This window comes from Hippopotamus amphibius, chromosome 3, assembly GCF_030028045.1.
Source record: "Hippopotamus amphibius kiboko isolate mHipAmp2 chromosome 3, mHipAmp2.hap2, whole genome shotgun sequence".
In the NCBI taxonomy this organism is placed as follows: Eukaryota; Metazoa; Chordata; class Mammalia; order Artiodactyla; family Hippopotamidae; genus Hippopotamus; species Hippopotamus amphibius.
Window position 1 is genome coordinate 109,820,804 of NC_080188.1, and position 16,435 is coordinate 109,837,238.

Consider the following 16,435-nt stretch of genomic DNA (forward strand, 5'->3'; position numbering starts at 1 on the left):
ACAAACATCAAAGTCCAGGAATTCATCTATCTTTCCTGAAGTTACAGGGCTACAAGCTGGTAGAGCCAGAATTTGGATTCATCAAGTTGGAGTCTAGAGGTTATACTCTTAATCATTATATTTTATCATCCATATTAAAGCTAAAATAAGTACAGATTATAATCACTGAATCAATTCCTAATGTTCCTGTGTTTTAGGCCACATTGCAGATTTTTTAATTAAGGGATAATGTGGATTAGAGGGATTTATTATTGACATGGGGGACATATGGAACTGGTTTATAACCTTGCTTCTGATACTTCTTAGCAGGAAAACCTTAAAGATCTATTCATTTCCCTGAACTTCAGAGTTACTATTTTATATTTTCAATAGATATAATCAACATTATGCTATTTTTTAGGCTAAAGCATGGTAAAGAAATATGCTGGACATGTATCAGACATTCTACTTCTTCCTAAAATAATACTTAGAATTCATAGTTTCTCCTTTAGGTGAATCACTTTTGTGGGCAGGTGAACACTTCAAAATTATACATTGGACGGATATCATGTTTCAAAAGTTATTAAAAAATACATCATTTTCTCAGTTTTAATTTGACGGCAAAAAATTTAGAACCACATATAAACTCCTGTTTTCTTTCCTTATGTGACATTTTCTTATTCTCTTATCTTAACGTTATTTTTTCACCTGATTGATATCTTATTCTGTTTTCTTCTACACCTCTTACCTTGGTTCATTTATTCATCTGAAATGCAGATAACCATGACTCCCTGTGTAGGTGTGTGTGTGTGCACATGTGTGTATGTGCTGGTGTTAAGGAAGTGTAGATTAGATGAGTTTATAATGGAATCATGGCATTTCCAGACATATATATCCATCCTCATGCATAACATGCCAACTGTGAGACACCAGTATAGACAATGAACACTGAACATTGTAATATCCTAGAAATTTAAAATGAATGAAAGCAAGAAAAGTCATGTTATTTTACTGAATTTATTCAAAATAAACTTTAATAAGAGGATATGGTTAGAACTGGTAAATTTGGTACACTTAATGAAGAAGAAGCCTTGGCATTTATCTTTCTTATGAATTACAAAAAATGTAGCAACTCACAATCTTAAATATGATTTTGTGTTATTCCCACAACAATGTGACATTATCACATATGATCTCTGTACTGATTCAGTCAAACTATGACTGAATAAGAAATCAGGCATCAATTTATCTTTTACTTTCCAAGGTAATTCTGACATGCCATAACTTTCTCATGGCATTTTTCACTTCTGCATTCCTCAGTGTGTAGATGAGTGGATTGAGAAAAGGTGTTCCCATAGTATAAAACACTGCCACCATCTTGTTCATGGGAAAGTGGTTGGGGGGGGGGGGGGCATGTGTATATGATTATACATGGACCAAAGAATAAGATGACTACAATGATGTTGGAAGTGCAAGTGGAGAGAGCTTTTTTCTTTCCTTCTGCACTGCAGTTTCGCAGTGAATGCAGGATAACAAAGTATGAGATCATTAGAACCACAAAACTGCTTGGGCAAATGGCCCCACTGTGAGACATCAACAGTAGGTTAATCACATAAGTGTCCATACAGGCAAGTTTCAACAAAGGTTGCATATCACAACAATAGCGATCAATCAAATTGGGTCCACAGAAAAGTAATCTTAAGGCCAAGATAATCTGAGCTACAGAATGTATGAAAGATGCTATCCAGGCAAGAGCAATCAGGATGATGCAGACCTGGCGCCTCATGATGGTTGGGTAACACAGCAGCTTACAGATGGCCATGCAGCGATCAATAGTCATGAGGATGAGGACAAAGATCTCCATGCAGCCAAATAAATGCAGTGCAAAGACTTGAGTCATGCATTCATTGTAAGATATGATTTTCTTGGCAGACAGGACATCCACAATTAGTTTCAAAACTGTGCGAGTTGAAAAGCAGGTATCAGCAATTGACAAATAAAATAAGAAGTACATGGGACCACCAAGTGTCTGGCTGAATTTGATGGTCACAATAATAAGCAAATTCCCAACCAAGCTTCCCACATAGAAAATGAAGATTACAAACACCACCTTCTGTCTCTTAGGGTCTTGTGTCAATCCTAAAAGTATGAACTCAGTTACACTGTTATTTGGTTGCATTGTTTCAGTCAAGATGGATCAACGTGATGATTGATGGTATAGGGAGGGTGGGAAAGAGTTGCAGGAGGGAGGGGATATGGGGATATATGTATAAATACAGCTGATTCACTTTGTTGTAAAGCAGAAACTGGCACAACCAGGTAAAGCAATTATACTCCAATAAAGAGTTAAAAAAAAAAAATAGATGGAGAAAGCCCAGGAAAGAAATAGTGAATCTGCCAATGAAAAAAAAAAAAAAAATACAACATGGATACTACATTTGGAGTTCAAATACATATGCTTGATCGTGGAAGTGCCACTTTCCAATTGGTAATCATTTACCTTCTGTTTTGCTGTTTTCTGAATAAAATGAAAATCCTAATATTTATTCAAACTATTTATCTTGATTGCTTATGCAAACAATGAAATATGTAAATAATGAAAAAAAAAGATTCTTCAGGTACAGTAGACATGAATTTAGGGGATTTGGCATGAGTAGATTACTTTCTGTGTATGAGTAGATAACGTTAAGTTTTCAGTTAATACTATCAGGGTAGAGTGTTGCATAAATAGAGATTACTTATGCATGACTTACCTTAATATGCTTTCACATTACTTGAACCTGGTAGTCCAGTTATAGAATATCTTCTAGTAAATATTCTGCATATTTAAATAATTATGTTGTAGTATTTGATAGTGTCTTCCTTAATTAAACCTAAAAGCAGAGAAAGGTGGGGATATGAGAGAGGGAATGAAAAACAAATAAGCACGGTTTTAGCAATAAAAATCCAGTCAATTGGTCCAGTTCATCATGAGACTTACTTTAATCTTTTGCTTTTGACAAAGCTTATTTCTTTTTACTTTACTTTTCAAACACTGCTAGCTCTTTAGAGTATTAAATTCTAATTCTATCATTAAATATTACAGTTTTAAAATTTACCATGTTATCCAAAGTTAAATTCATCCCCTTATTAATTATTTTTCTGAATCTTTCAACATATTTTCTTAAGACACAAAATGATAATAAGACTAAACTGAAGGATAAATAGAGTGCAAACATTTGCCATAAATCTGAATATTCTTTCAAATTTTATTCAGATTAAGCACCAGGAAATTTAGAACATGAGCTCAGGTAGCTCCAAGATATAATTGAAACCACCCGATAGAATTCTTTGTATTTATATTATTTATGTGTCCAGTACCCTGACTTCAGAAAGAAAAGAGAGAGATAAAAAGGAGTTATTATTATTCATGTGTATCCAATAATGGACAAATTATTTTATGAACCTCATCACAAATATTTTCCAAATAGTAGCACAGTTTAAAGCATAACACAGTGCCAATCTAGTGAAATAAGTTTAAAATGTAAATACCAGAAAACCGCATACTTTCCTCAAATAAAAATGAATTTCAGAGATCAATCTTTTAAACACAAGTGAATAATGATCAAAAGAACCCATTTCAAAAGGAAACTTCTTATTAAAAGTAATTATGCATGTGAAAAGAGGCTCAATTTAATTCTAGAATTAATTTATTCTAAAATAAATATACTCAAACTTAAATACCAACCAGATTTTTTTTACCCAACAGATCAACAAAATAATCTTTTGGTAAGTGTCTTTTAACAAGTAGTGCTGAAAATCTCCTAGGAGTGAGTTCCAACACTGATGATATTACAACTGCTTATATACATAGGTCTAGTGATTCCATTTGCTATAGACAACCTCACTTACAGGCACAAAGTTAATCACTGCAGCCCCTTCCCTGGGTAACACAAAAGATAGGAAACAACTTCAATGTCTATCAGAGGGAGCTGAATAAAGCAGGGATGGTACTTTATGTAATTATTACTAAAAATGAATTAAATATATGCAGTGGTTTCTAAAATATGTTGTAAAATGAAAGAGTTCAAAACTGTATGCTTAGGAAGGTAATATTTGTATTAACATCAGAATAATATATATCACATATAGGTACACTCATAAAAATTAATTATATTTAAGAGAACACCAATATAGCAAAAAATTTATGGTCAATTGATGGGAAAATTGCATCTTGCTTTCAGAAATGAGAGGATGGAGCTTCCTAGGTGGCACAGTTGTTAAGAATCCGCCTGCCAATGCAGAAGACACGGGTTCGATCCCTGGTCCAGGCCGATCCCACATGTTGAGGAGCAACTAAGCCTGTGCACCACAACTATTGAGCCTGCACTTTAGAGTCCATGAGCCACAACTATTGATCCCATGTGCTACAAATACTGAAGTCCATGCACCCAGAGCCCATGCTCTGCAACAAGAGGAGCCCACGCACCACAATGAAGAATAGCCCCCACTTACTGTGCACAGCAAAAAAGACCCAACACAGCCAAAATTAATTAATTAATTAATTAATTAATTAATTAAAAACAAAGAAATGAGAGGATGTTCTGCCCTTTAAAATATTTCCTTTGGTAATATTTGAACATATGCCATAATTATGCTGCATTAAAAATACAAATTTTACAAATCTTATCTTAGTAAATGGTTTATTTGTCTTGGGATGTTACTGATCCACAACAGTCTTCTGATGTAGGTAGTGGAGACAGTAAAACTCTCAGGGCAGTATTAAGATCTAGGAATGTGAGTAAGATGGTGAGTGAGCTATAGAGACCATTCTGGAACCCAGTGTTCTTTACCACATCAGACACCTCCACACTGCTATTAACTATAGGTTTACTTGCAGTATGGTTTCACAAATATGCTTTTTGTCACAACTCTTCAGCAAATAGAAATGAAATCTTGTTTGCAGTTTCTAACAATTAAGTGTTATAAATAGATATCTATATCTCTAATCATCTATTCATCCAGATAGAGGTAGAAACAGAATGATATATTTGTACATATATATGAATGATAGATATAAAAATGAGAAACATTAGAACAAAGCAACACAAGGAAGGTAATTTTTATCTGCTTCCTGCTGAATGTATCTAGAAAAACTGTAGATATTTTATAATAAGTATATGTTGAGTGAGTGAAAACATTAAAGGAATTTCCCATAGATGCAATTCAGCAGTTGTTGGTACTATTCTGTACTTATCCATTATTATGGGAAACATCTGTCCTCCTATATCCTCAGCAAAATCATCACATTCATAGAGAATTTCCTGAAACATTCAAACGGGTATTATTTCTGGTTGGTTATCTCTCACACCACATCTGCCAATAGCGGTGCCCATTTCCATCAGGTGCTTTTGTGCACATTTTCATTTCCATCTTCTTATTTGAAATTCTAAGGTGCTTCTAGAAAATTCCCTAAATTTTCTCTGCTCCCACAAGTGTCTTTTGTGTATTAAATATGTACTACATCATTGATCAGCTTTATTTTCTCAAAGTATTAACTACAACCAAGTTAATTTCAAATACAAAACTTACCAGTTTTGATAAGAGCTTATGCAGAAGTTAGGCTGTTCAATTGGAACAAGAGCTCTTTCACATCATAAAGAGGCTTAAGTTCTGACTTGAATGGCAAAAAGTAGGCAGAGCTGATCCCAGATTCATCTCACACTTTCTGAAACCCACTGTCATGCAAGATTTTGACTGGGAAATGCTTCTCTTTGCCTTCCCAGAGGACTATTTAAGCATGAATGATGCAAAATATAGGAGTCTGCTGAAGGTCATTCCCTAAAGTATCCCCTTCCTTCCAATTTAGAAGCATGAGTTAGATGTGATAAAAAACTTAACCTTCAATATATGTCATTAGATTATGGGGAAAAACATGGTCTGTTTTTGCAATTAAAAATGTTCATTTGTGCCATAAATGACATATTTGGACTAGAATAAAAACAATGGTGTTTTGGAATTCAGGTTTTAGTTTCTAATTCTGAATTCCAAGAAAATAAATTAAGGCCTCTTAAATAAATGGCTGATTGCAGGTCTGGGGGCAGGGAATGTACAAGATAAACTGGAGCATTTTGTAGTGCTGGAAAATATTCAAGTGCTAACACACACACAGAGACTCACATAGTGATGAGGATATGCCAAAGGGACACAGGAGTTGAGTGAAAGCACATCTAGTGGGCAAAGCTGGAAAAAAAATTGAGCAACAAAAGAAATAACATTAAATTGAAATATAACTCACAATAAGAAAAAAATCAATGAGTTCATAATTACATAAATAATTGAATAAATAACTAAATAATAGGGGAGAATTAACAAATCTCACATCAAAATAATTCATAATAATTATGTAGATACTCAGCTCTCAAAGAGTTATCACCATTTGTTTTTCATGGGCTGTATTCAGTGACTTCCTTCTAAAAGGTTCACTGTGGAATGGGGGAAAAAGAATACAGAGAAAAATGGTACAAACACTACCTCAGCCAGTTGACCAACTTTAATATCAACAGTAAGTCACATTGAGAGTATGTACACACTGATATAATGTGAGGAAAAGGATTATTTACCTCTCTGTCTTTCTCACAACAACCTGTAACCCCAGTCTAATCTTGAGTAAAATATCAGACAAATTCCAATGTAGGACTTTTGCATAACATATCTGATTCTTCCTCCTCAAAACTGTCAAGATCACCAAAGATGAGAAAAGTCAGAGAAACTGTCACTGTCTGGAGCAGCTGAGAAAAATTTGGAGGCTAAAAGTAGTATGATATCCTGGATCAAATTCTAGAGGAGGAAAACAGAATTATTAGTTAAAAAGTAAGGCATCTGACAGAAGTATGAATTTTTAGTTAAAACTAGTGTGTTAATATCAATGAATTAGTTGTAATAAATATACTACACAATTGAAGATTATACCAGGGAAACTGTGTTTGGGTTATATTATATAAGAACTCTCTGTATTAGTTTCACAACTTCCTTGTAAATATAAATCTGTTATAAAGTATGTTTTGTTAAAAATGAATGATTTATTCCACTTAATACGTTTTCAGAGTATATCCATGTTGTAGCATGTGTTAGAAATTCTTTCCTGTTTTATGTTTAGTTTTTAAATTTTTATTTTAAAAATTTTATTGGAGTATAGTTGATTTACAATGTTGTATTATTTTCAGGTGTACAGCATTGTGATTCAGTTATACATATACACATTCATTCTTTTTCAGATTATTTTCCCATATAGGTTATTACAGAATATTGAGTAGAGTTCCCTATGCTATATAGTAGATCCTTGTTGGTTATCTATGTTATGAATAGTAGTATGCATGTTAATCCAAAACTCTTAATTCCCCCCCCCCACTTCAACATTTCCACTTTGGCAACAGTAAGTTTCTTTTCAAAATCTGTGTCTGTTTCTGTTTTGCAAATAAGATAATTCATATCATTTTTTTTAATTAGATTCCACAGAGTAATATCATATGCTATTTAGAAATCCCTTCCTTTTTTAATGTTGACTAATATTCCATTGTATGTATACCACATTTTGTTTATTCATGTTTTAAAGAACACTTGGGTTACTTACATGTTTTGACTACAGTGAGTCATGTTGCTATGAACATGAGTGTACTCTTTGAGTCCCTGATTTCAATTTTGAGGGGTATATACATATAAGTGGAATTGTTAGGTCATTTGTTATTTTTCTGAGGGATTCCACACTGTCTTTCATAGTGACTGCACAATTTTGCATTTTCATGAATGGTACACATGGATGATTAGTGATGGTGGGCATATTTTCATTGTTTATTGGTCATTTGTATATCTTCCTTGGGCAAACATCTATTCAAGTTCTTTGCCCACTTTTTTAAAAAAATGAGATAGGATTGACATGTAACATTATGTGCCTTAAAGGTACACACTGTGTTGATTTGATACATTTTTATATTAAAATATGATTACAACCATAGTGTTAGCTACACCTCTAACATGTCACATAATTATATTCTCTTTTTTGTTGTGAGAACATTTAAGACCTAGTCTCTTAACCACAACATAGTGATTCAGTATTTCTATACATTACAAAATGACCACCACAATGTTTAGGTGATATCTATCACCATGCAAAATAATTACAAAATTATTGACTATATTCACCATACTGTATATTTTACCCTTGTGACTTATTTTGTACCTGGAATATAATATAAAAAAAAACAAATGAATCACTGAAGAAATCAAAGAGGAAATCAAAAATTACCTAGAGACAAAAGAAAACAAAAGCACAGAAATCCAAACCTATGTGATGTGGCAAAAGCACTTCTAACAGGGAACTTTATAGCAATACAAACTTACCTCAGGAAACAAGAGAATCACAAATAAACCAGCTAACCTTATACTTATAAAAATTAGAGAAAGAAAAACAAACCAAACCAAAAGAGAGTAAAAAAAAAAAAAAAAAGAAATCTTAAAGATTCAGAGCTGAAATAAATGAAATAGAAATGGAGAAAACAATAGAAAAGATCAATGAAACTAAAATCTCATTCTTTGAAAAGATAAACAAAACTGGTGAACCTTAAGCCAGACTGATTAAAAAAAAAGGGGGGGGAGAGGGCTCAAAACAATAAAATTAGAAATGAAAAGGAAGTTGCAATGGACACCACAGAAATACAAAGGAACATAAGAGACCACTACAAGCAACTATATGCCAATGAAAAGGACAACCTATTAGAAATGGACAAATTCTTAGAATGGTACAATCTCCCAAAACTGAACCAGGAAAGAATAGAAAACTTTAACAGAGATATCACAACTCATGAAATTTAAACTGTGATTTAAACATTTGCAACAAATCAAAGTCCAGGACCAGATTGTTTCTCAGGTGACTTCTATCAGACACTTAAAAAAGACTTAACACCAACTGGAATTCACCAAAAGAGACACCCCATATCCAGAGACAAAGGAGAAGCCACAATGAGATGGTAGGAGGGGCACAATCATGTTAAAATCAAATCCCATAAATGCTTAGTGGGTGACTCACAAACTGGAGAACAGTTATACCACAGAAGTCCACCCACTAAAGTGAGGGTTCTGAGACCCATGTCTGGCTTCCTAACCTGGGAGTCCAGCAACAAGAGGAGAAATCCACAGAGAATCAGACTTTGAAAGCCAGAGGGATTTGATTGCAGTATCTCCACAGGACTGGGGGAAATAGAAACTCCACTCTTGGAGGGCACACAAAAAAGTGTGCTCACCAGAAACTGGTGGAAGTAGCAGTGACTGCATAAGAGAATGAAACAGACCTACCTCCTGGTGTGGGAGGGTTGCCTGCAGAGGTGGGGGCAGCTGTGGCTCACCAAGGAGATGGGACAGAGGCAGCAGGGGTTCTGGGAAGTGCTCATTGGCATGAGCCCTCCCAGAGTCCACCATTAGCCCCACCAAAGAGCCTGTGGGTTACAGTGCTAGGTGGCCTCAGGCCAAACAACCAAGAAGGTGGGAACACAGCCCCACCCATTGGCAGACAAGCAGATTAAAGTCTTACTGAGCTCTGCCAACCCAGCCCTAGCCACCATCAGTCCCTCCCATTAAGAAGCACCCATGAACCTCCTACATAGCTTCCTCCACAAAATGGCAGACAGCAGGATCAAGCAGTATCAGCAGTATTTCATCTTGTGGAATTGAAAACCACAGCCACAGAAAGATGGAGAAAATGAAAAAGCAGAGGACTTTGTACCAGATGAACGGACAGAATAAAACCCCAGAAAAACAACTAAATGAAGAGGAGATAGGCACCCTTACAGAAAAGAATTCAGAATAACGATGGTGAAGTTGATCCAGGACTTTGAAAAAAAGACTGGATGCAAAGATCAAAAAGTTTACCAAAGACCTAGAAGAATTAGAGAGCAAACAAACAGAGATATGCAACACAATAATGGAAATGAAAAATACACTAGAAGGAACCAATAGCAGATTAACTGAGGCAGAAGGGTGAATAAGTGACCAGGAAGACAGAATGGTGATAATCACTGATGCAGAAAAGAATATGGAAAAAAGAATGAAAAGAACTGAAAATAGCCTAAGATACCTCTGCAACAATGTTAAATGCACCAACATTCACATTTTAGGTGTCCCAAAAGGAGAAGAGAGAGAGAAAGGACCTGAGAAAATATTGGAAGAGATTATAGTTGACAACTTCCCTAACATGAGAAAGGAAACAGCTACCCAATTCCAGGAAGGGCAGAGAGTCCCAGGCAGGATAAACCCAAGCAAAAACATGCCAAAACATATAGTAGTCAAATTGACAAAAATTAAAGCCAGAGAAAAGTTATTAAAAGCAACAAGGGAAAAAGGACAAATAACATACAAGGGAACTCCCATAAGGTTAACAGCTGATTTCTCAGCAGAAACTCTACAAGCCAGATGGGAGTGGCATGATAAAGAGATGAAAGGGAAGAATCTGCAACCAAGAATACTCTATCCAGCAAGGATCTCATTTGGATTCGATGGAGAAATCAAAAGCTTTCCAGACAAGCAACAGCTAAGAGAATTCAGCACCACCAAACCAGCCCTACAACAAATGCTAAAAGAACTTCTCAAAGTGGGAAACAAAAGAGAAGAAGAGGACCTACAAAAACAGAAACAAAACAATTAAGAAAATGGTAATAGGAATATACATATCAAAAATTACCTTGAATGTAAATGGACTAAATGCACCAACGAAAAGACACAGACTGACTGAATGGATACAAAAACAAGACCTATATATATGCTGTCTCCAAGATACCCACTTCAGACCTAGGGACACATACAGATGGATACTGAGGGGATGGAAATAGTTATTCCGTGTAAATGGAAATCAAAAGAAAGTTGGAGTGGCAATACTCATATCAGGTAAAATAGACTTTACAAAATGTTACAGCAGACAAGAAAGGACACTACATAAAGATCAAGGGATCAATCCAAGAAGAAGAGATAGCAATTATAAATATATATGCACCCAATATAGGAGCACCTCAATACATAAGGCAAATGCTAACAACTACAGAAAGAGGAAATGCAAGGCAGAAATAGAGACACAGATGTAGAGAACAAACATATGGACACCAAGTAGGGAAAGCAGGGAGGGTTGGGGGGGAATGAATTGGGAGATTGGGATACCAGATTTTACACTGTAAATATATGCTGTTTATTATCTGTTAACTGTATCTCAATAAAAGTTCTTAAATAAAATAAAATAAAATACAAGACTTAACACCAACCCTGAAAGTATTCCAAAAAACTGCAGAGGAAGAAATACTCCCAAAATTTTTGTGTGAGGCCATAATCACCCTGATACCAAAACCAAAGAAAGATGCCACACACAACAAAGAAAATTACAAGCCATTATCATTGATGAACATAGACACAAAAATCCTCAACAAATTAATAGCAATCTGAATCCAATGATACATTAAAAGGATAATAATCAAGTGAGATTTATCCTAGGGATGCAAGGATTTTTCAGTATCTGCAAAACAATCAATGCAATACACCACATCAACACAGTGAAGAATAAAAATCATATGATTATTTCAATAGATGCCAAAAAAGCTTTCAACAAATTTCAACACCCGTTTATAATAAAAACTCTCCAGGAAGTGGGCATAGAAGGAACAGACCTCAATATAATAAAGGCCATATATGACAAACATACAGCTACATCACACTCAGTAGTGAAGAGCTGAAAGCATTTTCTCAAAGATCAGGAACAAGACAAGGGTGTGTACTCTCATTGTTTTTATTCAACAATTTTTTTGAAGTCCTAGCCATGCCAATCAGAGAAGCAAAAGAAATAAAATGAACCCAAATTGAAAAAGGAGTAGTAAAAGTGTCATTTTTTGCAAATGACATAATACTATACATAGAAATTCATAAGGATTCTACTAGAAAACTACTAGAGCACATCAATGAATTAAGTAGTTTCAAGATAAAAAATTTATACACAGAAATCTGTTGCATTTCTATACACTAACAGTGAAAGTTCAGAAAGAGAGATTAAAGAATTAGTCACAATTACAACTGCATCAAAAAGAATAAAATATCTAGGAATAAACCTGCCTAAGGAGACAGAAAAATCTGTACTCCAAAAACTATATGTCGATGAAAGAAATAGAAAATGATACAGATGGAAAGATACAACATTTTCTAAAATTGGAAAAATCAGTATTATCAAAATGAATATACTACCCAATGCAGTCTACAGATTCAATGCAATCTCTATCAAATTAACAATGTCCTTTTTTTCCCAGAACCAGAACAAAAAATCCTAAAGTTTTTATGGAGATACAAAAGACACTGAATAGCCAAAGAATTTTGAGAACGAAATATACAGGTGGAGGAATCAGTCATCCTGATTTCAGACTATACTACAAAGCTACAGTCATCAAAACAGTATGGTTCTAGTGCAAAAACGCAAATATAAACAAGCTAGAAAGCTCAGGAAAAAACAAAAAGCAAAACAAAAACAAACCACACACCTATGATCAATTAATCTACAACAAAAGAGCTGAGAATATACAATGGAGAAAAGACATTATTTTCAATAAATGGTGCTGGAAAAACTGGACGGCTACATGTAGAAGAATAAAATTAGAATGATATTTAACATCATACACAAAAATAAACTCAAAATGTATTAAAGAACTAAATGTAAGACTGGATACTGTAAAACTCATAGAGAAAAACATAGGCCAAACACTTTTTGACATAAATTGCTGCAGCATCTCTTTTGAGCCACCTCCTATATTAATAGAAATGAAAATAAAAAATAAAGAAATGGGGCCTAATTAAACTCAAAAGCTTTTGCATAGCAAATGGAAGCATAAGGGAAAAAAAGGCAACCCACAGAATAGGACAAAATATTTACAAATGATGCAACTGATAGGGAAATTTAGTCTCCAAAATTTACAAACAGCTCATGTGGCTCAATATCAAAACAATAAACAATCCAAGAAAAAAAATGGACAGGAGATCTTAAGAGATCTCCAAAGATAACATACAGGTGGCCAAGAGACATATAAAAATGCTCAACATCTCTGATTATTAGAGAAATGCAAATCAAAACTACAGTGAGATATCACTTTACACCATTCAGAATGGCCATTATTAAAAAGTCTACAAAAAAATAAGAGCTGGAGAGGGTGTGGAGAAAAGAGAAGCCCCCTACACTGTTGATTGGAATGTAAATTGTTATAGCCACTATGGAGAACAGTATGGAGGTTCCTTAAAAGACTAAAATAGAGCTACCATAGGATCCAGCAATCCCACTCCTGGGCATATATTCAGAGGGAAACAGGTTTGAAAGAATACATGCTCCCCAGTGTTCAGCAGTGTTGCAGCACTGTTTACAAGAGCCAAGACATGGAAGCAACCTAAATGCCCATCAACAGGGGAATGCATAAAGAAGATGTGGTACATATATACAATGAAAAAATACTCAGCCATTAAAAAGAATGAAATAACGCCATTTGCAGCACCATGGATGGAACTGGAAATTATCATGCTAAGTGAAGTTTAAGACAGAGAAAGACAAACAGACAAACATCATAAGATGTCGCTTATATATGGAATCTAAAAACAATGGTGCAAATGAACTTATTTACAAAACAGAAACAGACTTAAAAACTTTGAAAACAAGCTTATGGTTAACAGGGTGGGAAAGGTTGGAGGGAGGGATATTTTGGGAGTTTGGTGTTGATATATACACAATTCTATATTTAAAATAAATAACCAGCAAGAACCTACTGTATAACACAGGGAACTCTGATCAATATTCTGTAATAATCTAAAAGGGAAAATATTTGAAAAAGAATAGATACCTTTTTAGGTGTAACTGAATCACTTTGATGTACACCTGAAACTAACACAACATTCTTAATCAACTATAGTCTAATATAAAATTAAAAAAATGTTTAAAAATGATAAAAAATAAAATGAAAGGATAATTACAAGGAATAGTATATTGTTTTTAGGTGAACTGCTTTTGAGGGCAGGTGACCACTCCAATAATTATATATTGGGTGGATATCATTTTACCAAAACTTTTAGAATTATATAATTTCCTAGTTTATTTTGATTACAAGTACCTTGAACCAAACAAAACCTTCTAAGTTTATTTCCCTATATAACTTCTTATTCTATTATCTAATAATATGTAGATATTTTTTTACTTACCTGTTAGCTGTTTTATTTAATTCTATCTTGTACCTCTTACAGAATTCATTACTTCATATGAAATGCAAATAACCATTACCCCTTGTATTGTGTGTGTGTGTGTGTGTCTGTGTGTCTGTGCATGTGTGTCTCTGTGTCTGTTGCTGTTAGGGAGATGTATACTAGATGAGTTTATGATGGAATCATAATGCTTCTATTCTCTTTTATATATATGGCCCTCCTCATGAATGACATGCCAGATTTGAGGCACCATTGAACTTTGCAATGTCCCAGAAAGTAAAAACAAATGTGAACAAGAAAACTTTTTCTATTTTACTAAGTTTATTTCAAAACAATCTTTGACAGGAGAATGTAGTTACTGTTGTAACTTTTGTCTACTTAAAGAAATAGAAACCATGACATTCAACTTGCCTGTGAACTAGAAAAAGAAACAGCAACTCACAATCTTATTTTTGATTTATGTTATTCCCACAATAGTCAGATATTATAATATCTGATACCTGTACAGATTCAATAAAACCATGACTCAATAGAATATCAGGCCAGGCCCACAAGTCATCTTTTGCTTTCTGAGGTAATTCTGACATGCCATAACTTTCTCATGGCATTTTTCACTTCTGCATTCCTCAGTGTGTAGATGAGTGGATTGAGGAAGGGTGTTCCAATAGTATAAAATACTGCCACCATCTTGTCCATGGGGAAAGTGGTTGGGGGGCGGATATATATAAATATACATGGACCAAAAAATAAGACAACCACAATGATGTGGGAAGTGCAAGTGGAGAGAGCTTTTTTCCTCTCTTCTGCACTGTGGTTCTGCAGTGAATGCAGGATAACAATGTATGAGATCATCAGAATTACAAAACTGCTTGTGGAAATGGCCCCACTATTAAACACCACCAGTAGGTTCATCCCATAAATATCCATGCAGGCAAGTTTCAACAAGGGCTGCAAATCACAGCAATAGTGATCAATCAGATTGGATCCGCAGAAGGGCAATCTCAAGGCCAGGATAATCTGAGTTATAGAATGTATGGAAGACCCTATCCAGGCAAGAGCAATCAGGATGATGCACACCTGGCGGTTCATGATGGTTGGGTAATGCAAAGGCTTGCAGATGGTCACATAGCGATCCATGGCCATGAGGACAAGGACAAAGATCTCCATGCTGCCAAATAAATGCAGTGCAAAGATTTGAGTCATGCACTCACTATAAGATATGCTTTTCTCTGTAAACAGGACATCCACAATTAGTCTAGGAGCTGTGGAAGTTGAAAAACAGGTATCAACCAAGGACAAATGAAATAAAAAGAAGTACATGGGGCTCCCAAGTGTTTGGCTGAACTTGATGGTCATAATAATAAGCAAATTTCCCACCGTGGTTCCCACATAGAAAATGAAGAAGATAACAAACACCATTTTTTGCTTCTTAGGATCCTGTGTCAATCCTAACAGTATGAACTCAGTGGCACTGTTATTTTGCTGCATTGTTTTGCTTGAGGGGAAAGCACCGGTTAGAAAAAATCTGCAAAGAAGAAAAGAAAAAAAATTAAATTCTAAATTTGGAGGTAGAATACAATGTGCTTGATCATGAAACTGACACCTTCCAATGGGTAATCATTTATCTTCCATGTACTGCTTTTATCTGAAAAAATGGAATTCCCAACACAATCTCTTTCCCTCATTGTGTATGAAAATAATGATATAAAAATAAGAAAATAATGAAAAAGCAAATTATTCTTCAGACACAGTAAACACAGATTTGGGTTATTTGCTTGAACTTATTCACTTTTTCAGCACAATGATTTATTCAGTTTTAATCAAGAATATATCAATATGAGGGTAGGTGTATGCAGAAGCAAAGAAAAATTTTGCATGATTTACTGAATTTGCTTTTACATTTCTTGAACCACCCAAATGTCCTGTACTCTATTCTTCTAGTAGATAGTTTGAGTATCAAAGAATGATTGTCTAATGAATTCAGCATGTCTTCTGAAACGGGACCTACACACACACAAACACATACACACAAAGATACAGATGATAGAAAGTGAGGTAGAGAGAAGGTAACAATAAATATAAAATTTAGCATTGAATACCCGGTCAGTTGGTCCAGTCCATCATGCAATTTATTTTAATATATTGCCTTGACTAAGTTTACTACCTTTTACTTTACTTTTCAAAATCTTCTAGTTGTTTATAATTTTAACTCCAACTTTTT

At 34.5% G+C, this 16,435-nt stretch overlaps 1 protein-coding gene and 1 pseudogene across 1 annotated transcript; both read right to left on the bottom strand.

Annotated features, from left to right (window-relative positions):
* Positions 1–1,224: 1,224 nt before the first annotated feature.
* Positions 1,225–2,158, bottom strand: LOC130850008 (olfactory receptor 4C11-like; annotated as a pseudogene).
* A 12,611-nt stretch (positions 2,159–14,769) lies between these two features.
* LOC130849885 (olfactory receptor 4C11-like) lies at positions 14,770–15,702 on the bottom strand. Its single transcript, XM_057729120.1, has one exon. The coding sequence runs from the start codon at positions 15,700–15,702 to the stop codon at positions 14,770–14,772; it is 933 nt and encodes a 310-aa protein (XP_057585103.1).
* Positions 15,703–16,435: the final 733 nt, after the last annotated feature.

What these genes read in the sequence shown, in the direction of transcription:
- LOC130849885 (XM_057729120.1), bottom strand. Translation starts at nt 15,702, where the DNA reads ATGCAGCAAAATAACAGTGCCACTGAGTTCATACTGTTAGGATTGACA.